Source organism: Merops nubicus, unplaced genomic scaffold, assembly GCF_000691845.1.
Source record: "Merops nubicus isolate BGI_N331 unplaced genomic scaffold, ASM69184v1 scaffold23874, whole genome shotgun sequence".
NCBI classification, from domain to species: domain Eukaryota; kingdom Metazoa; phylum Chordata; class Aves; order Coraciiformes; family Meropidae; genus Merops; species Merops nubicus.
The window spans coordinates 16,287-19,382 of NW_008606602.1; the positions used below are offsets into that span (position 1 = coordinate 16,287).

General features: G+C 54.4%; 1 protein-coding gene across 1 annotated transcript in view; it reads right to left on the reverse strand.

The window, feature by feature from the left end:
• Positions 1-612: 612 nt before the first annotated feature.
• KDF1 (keratinocyte differentiation factor 1) overlaps positions 613-3,096 on the reverse strand; it is a 3,069-nt gene continuing 585 nt past the window's right edge. Inside the window, exons 1-3 of the mRNA XM_008939710.1 lie at positions 2,559-3,096; positions 1,354-1,428; positions 613-695 (exon numbers count right to left, since the gene is read on the reverse strand). The exon at positions 2,559-3,096 is cut by the window's right edge and continues 585 nt beyond it. Coding sequence (XP_008937958.1) covers positions 613-695; positions 1,354-1,428; positions 2,559-3,096 — 696 coding nt within the window. The remainder of the gene's footprint in view (positions 696-1,353; positions 1,429-2,558) is intronic.

The window sequence follows — 3,096 nt, forward strand, 5'->3', positions numbered from 1 at the left end:
CACTGGCACAGGAGGCAAGGCAAGAGGCCAAGGACTGAACAAATCCCATTCCCTGAACCTTCTCCTCACAAGGCAGCAGGAGGTGACACCAGTAAGGGTCAGCAGGGAGAAGGCAGGTCTGGCTCCTGCATACACCATGCATACAGGGCCTGACCCAGCCACTTGAAATAGAGATTTGTGCCTTTGGATCCCTACCCAAATCCTGTTATTCCCTACCCAAATTAACTTATGCAATGCCAGAAAGCAAGGACTGTCCAGAGAGATCCTGAAAAGCAGGGAAAGGGCTGGGCCACTGAGGCTGCTGAAGCTAAACGTCAAGTGTGGAAGTCACAGAGGCACAAGTTATCTGATACTTCCTTGTCCATCATCTCCTCCCTGGGCACACATTCCACCTCCCAAGTTCATGAGCTCCACAGTTCACTTCCTTGATGTTCTGTGTTGTCCAAAACCAAAAAATTATCCAGTGAAATTCAGACAGCAGGAAAAATTTGACTTCAACAAAGGATCAGGGTAGGCTGGGGAAAAAAAAAACCAACCAGAATGTGGCATAACACACTCTGTGAGGAATCTGTGGTGAAACCTTGGAGCTCCTGCCTGCTGCTGGGATCCTCCTTAACAATACACCTGAAGCAGAGGTGCTCCAGATGAGTCTGTCTCCGTGTCTTGGAAAGAAGAATCTCTGCTTGTGGGAGAGCCTGGGAGAGGGGAGAGAAGAGAGGGTGACATGAGACAAGGCGAGCGCCAGCAGCGCCTGGCAGTCAGGCAAGCAGCTGCCACAAAAGCCTTTGTGTATCATGAGGGAGGAGAAAGCCACACAAAGCCCACAGGCAGGGAACAACCCTGCCTGTCTTGTAGCCATCTTCTAGGCAGAGCTGTTATTAGGCAGGAGAAAACTTGTCCTCTAGCCCGGGGCTGCTCTTTGGAGTGGAGCAGGCACACCGCAGGGATCAGGGCTCGGGGGACAGCCCGTCACTCTCCTCTGCTTCCCTTCTGCACAGTTCATCTGGTTCCTGGTGTAACCCAGCTGTGACCTTAGCTGGTCACACCCCAGAGATGGCCCCAAATGTTGTTCAGACACCCATAGACTGAAAGCTCTGAGGCCAAGCACTGTGCATGGAAGGAGAACTCTCCACACTTGGGTTTTGTCCTTTTTCAGAAGGACCCACCAACCCAGCGGTCTCCTGAGCAACCCTCACCCCCAAAGCTCAGGAGAACTACAGATACCCCACGAGGCAGGTGCCAGCTCAGCCTTTGCAGAGGGAGAAAAACCAAGGGCACACACAGCACGAGAGGTTGAGGGTGTGCCCCTCACTCCTGGGATGCTGCAGCTCAGGCCCCGGGCGGGTACGTTACCTGCGCTGCTGTGCCGCCTCATGTTCCTGGCTAGCACATCTGCTGGAGTTTCTTCTGAGATTTGCACAGCCAAATCTGGAAGGAAAACCAAGAGGGGCCTGAGGTGGGAAAAGATGGGCAGCTGTGACTCCAGAGATCCCCAGCAGGAAGGCACAGGGTTGTCCTTCAGAACAGGACAGCCTCCTCGGGTAGCAGAAGTGGAGTCTTGATTCCTCAGATGGCTTCTGGCATTGCCTTGGTCATCAGAGCTTTATAGTCTCTAAATACCAGGAAGCAACAGAACCCCAGCATGGTGTGGGGGGGAAGAGACCTCTGGAGATCATCTCATCCAGCCCCCCTGCTCCAGCAGCTCCCCCACAGCAGGGTGCCCAGGGTCACAGCCAGGCAGGTTTGGGATCTCTCCAGAGCAGGAGACTCCACAGCCTCTCTGGGCAGCTGCTCCAGGCTCTGTCTTACTTAAAAACTGGGAAGCACAACAGCCACTTGGTTTCCTCTGTCACTTCTGGATGTCCCTTTGTCCTCCATACTCAAATTTTCAAGTTCTTTCTAGAACAAACCCCCTTAGAACCTGTTCTGGAGGACAGCCACTTCAGGCAGGGAGGAGAACACCCCTGACAGAGCCACGAGGCCCTTGTACTGTGGCAGAAGCTCTTCCCACCTCTTGGCACAGATTCTTACTGGCTGCTCCTCACCCTGAGGTGTGGAGGAACCCTCAGCTCCAAGCAGACTCTCTGTCCCAGCAGGCTAAGGGTGGCATTAGCAAAGAGCACTGGTAGAGCACGAGGGAAGGAGCCAGCTCAGGAACTGGACGTCCCCTGGCACAAGCCAGCTCGTCTGGTCATACCAGTTAAGTTTGACTCATGGTCTTTCTGCCTGGCTCAGAGGTGAGGAGGGAAGCCAGGAGCATTGCAGCAGGAGCAGAACAAACCCTTCCATTGCTCAGCACCAGCTTCACCGACAGCAAAAGATATTATCAAGAAAGCCACAACACAGCAACGAGTGAGAAGCAAACACAAGAGACAGAAGCCAACACCCAGCAAGACCCAAGGACCTCCACTTACACCTCCCAGGAGGACAGGCCATGAGGACAGACCCCAGCTTTCCACCCTGCTCCACTGCCACGTCTCCGCGGCCTCCAGAAAACACTCCTAAAACTGATCACCAAAGAGCAGAGCAGCCACAGCAAGGCAGGAACCCCCACGTACCATCCTGGCTGGTGACCATGGACTCCAGCATGGTCTCGTTGCCGCTGTCGGGGGCGTTGCCTCTGTTGGATTTCTCCTCCTGGGTCTGGCTGCCCGGGACCAAAATCTGGGGCCGGACTCGACTCTTCCTGGTGCTGATCCGAATGATGCCTCGGACCAGCCTGCACTCAGCATCCTGCTCGTCCAGGTTGTAGTCCTGAGTGATGCTGTTGATGAGGTCCGAGATCTTGTTGGTCTTCTCCAGGAAGACTGTGTCTGAGGTGCACTTGGCCAGCTCATCGATCTGGTGGACGCTGAAGAGCTCTGTCAGCTTCTTGAAGATCAGGACGTCGATCTGCCTGCTGGACATGGAGCCATTCAGCTCACTGATGTCTAGGTCGGACTCGTGGAAGGAATAATACTCCTCTGAACTCCTGTGGCTGCTGGGGAGAGGTGGTTTTTCCATGCTGTTCCTAGAGGGCTTCTCTGAGAGCTGCTCTTTGCAGGAAGGATCCGATTCCAAGTGGTGGCTGGGGCTCCTGTTTGGATAGACAGGAAT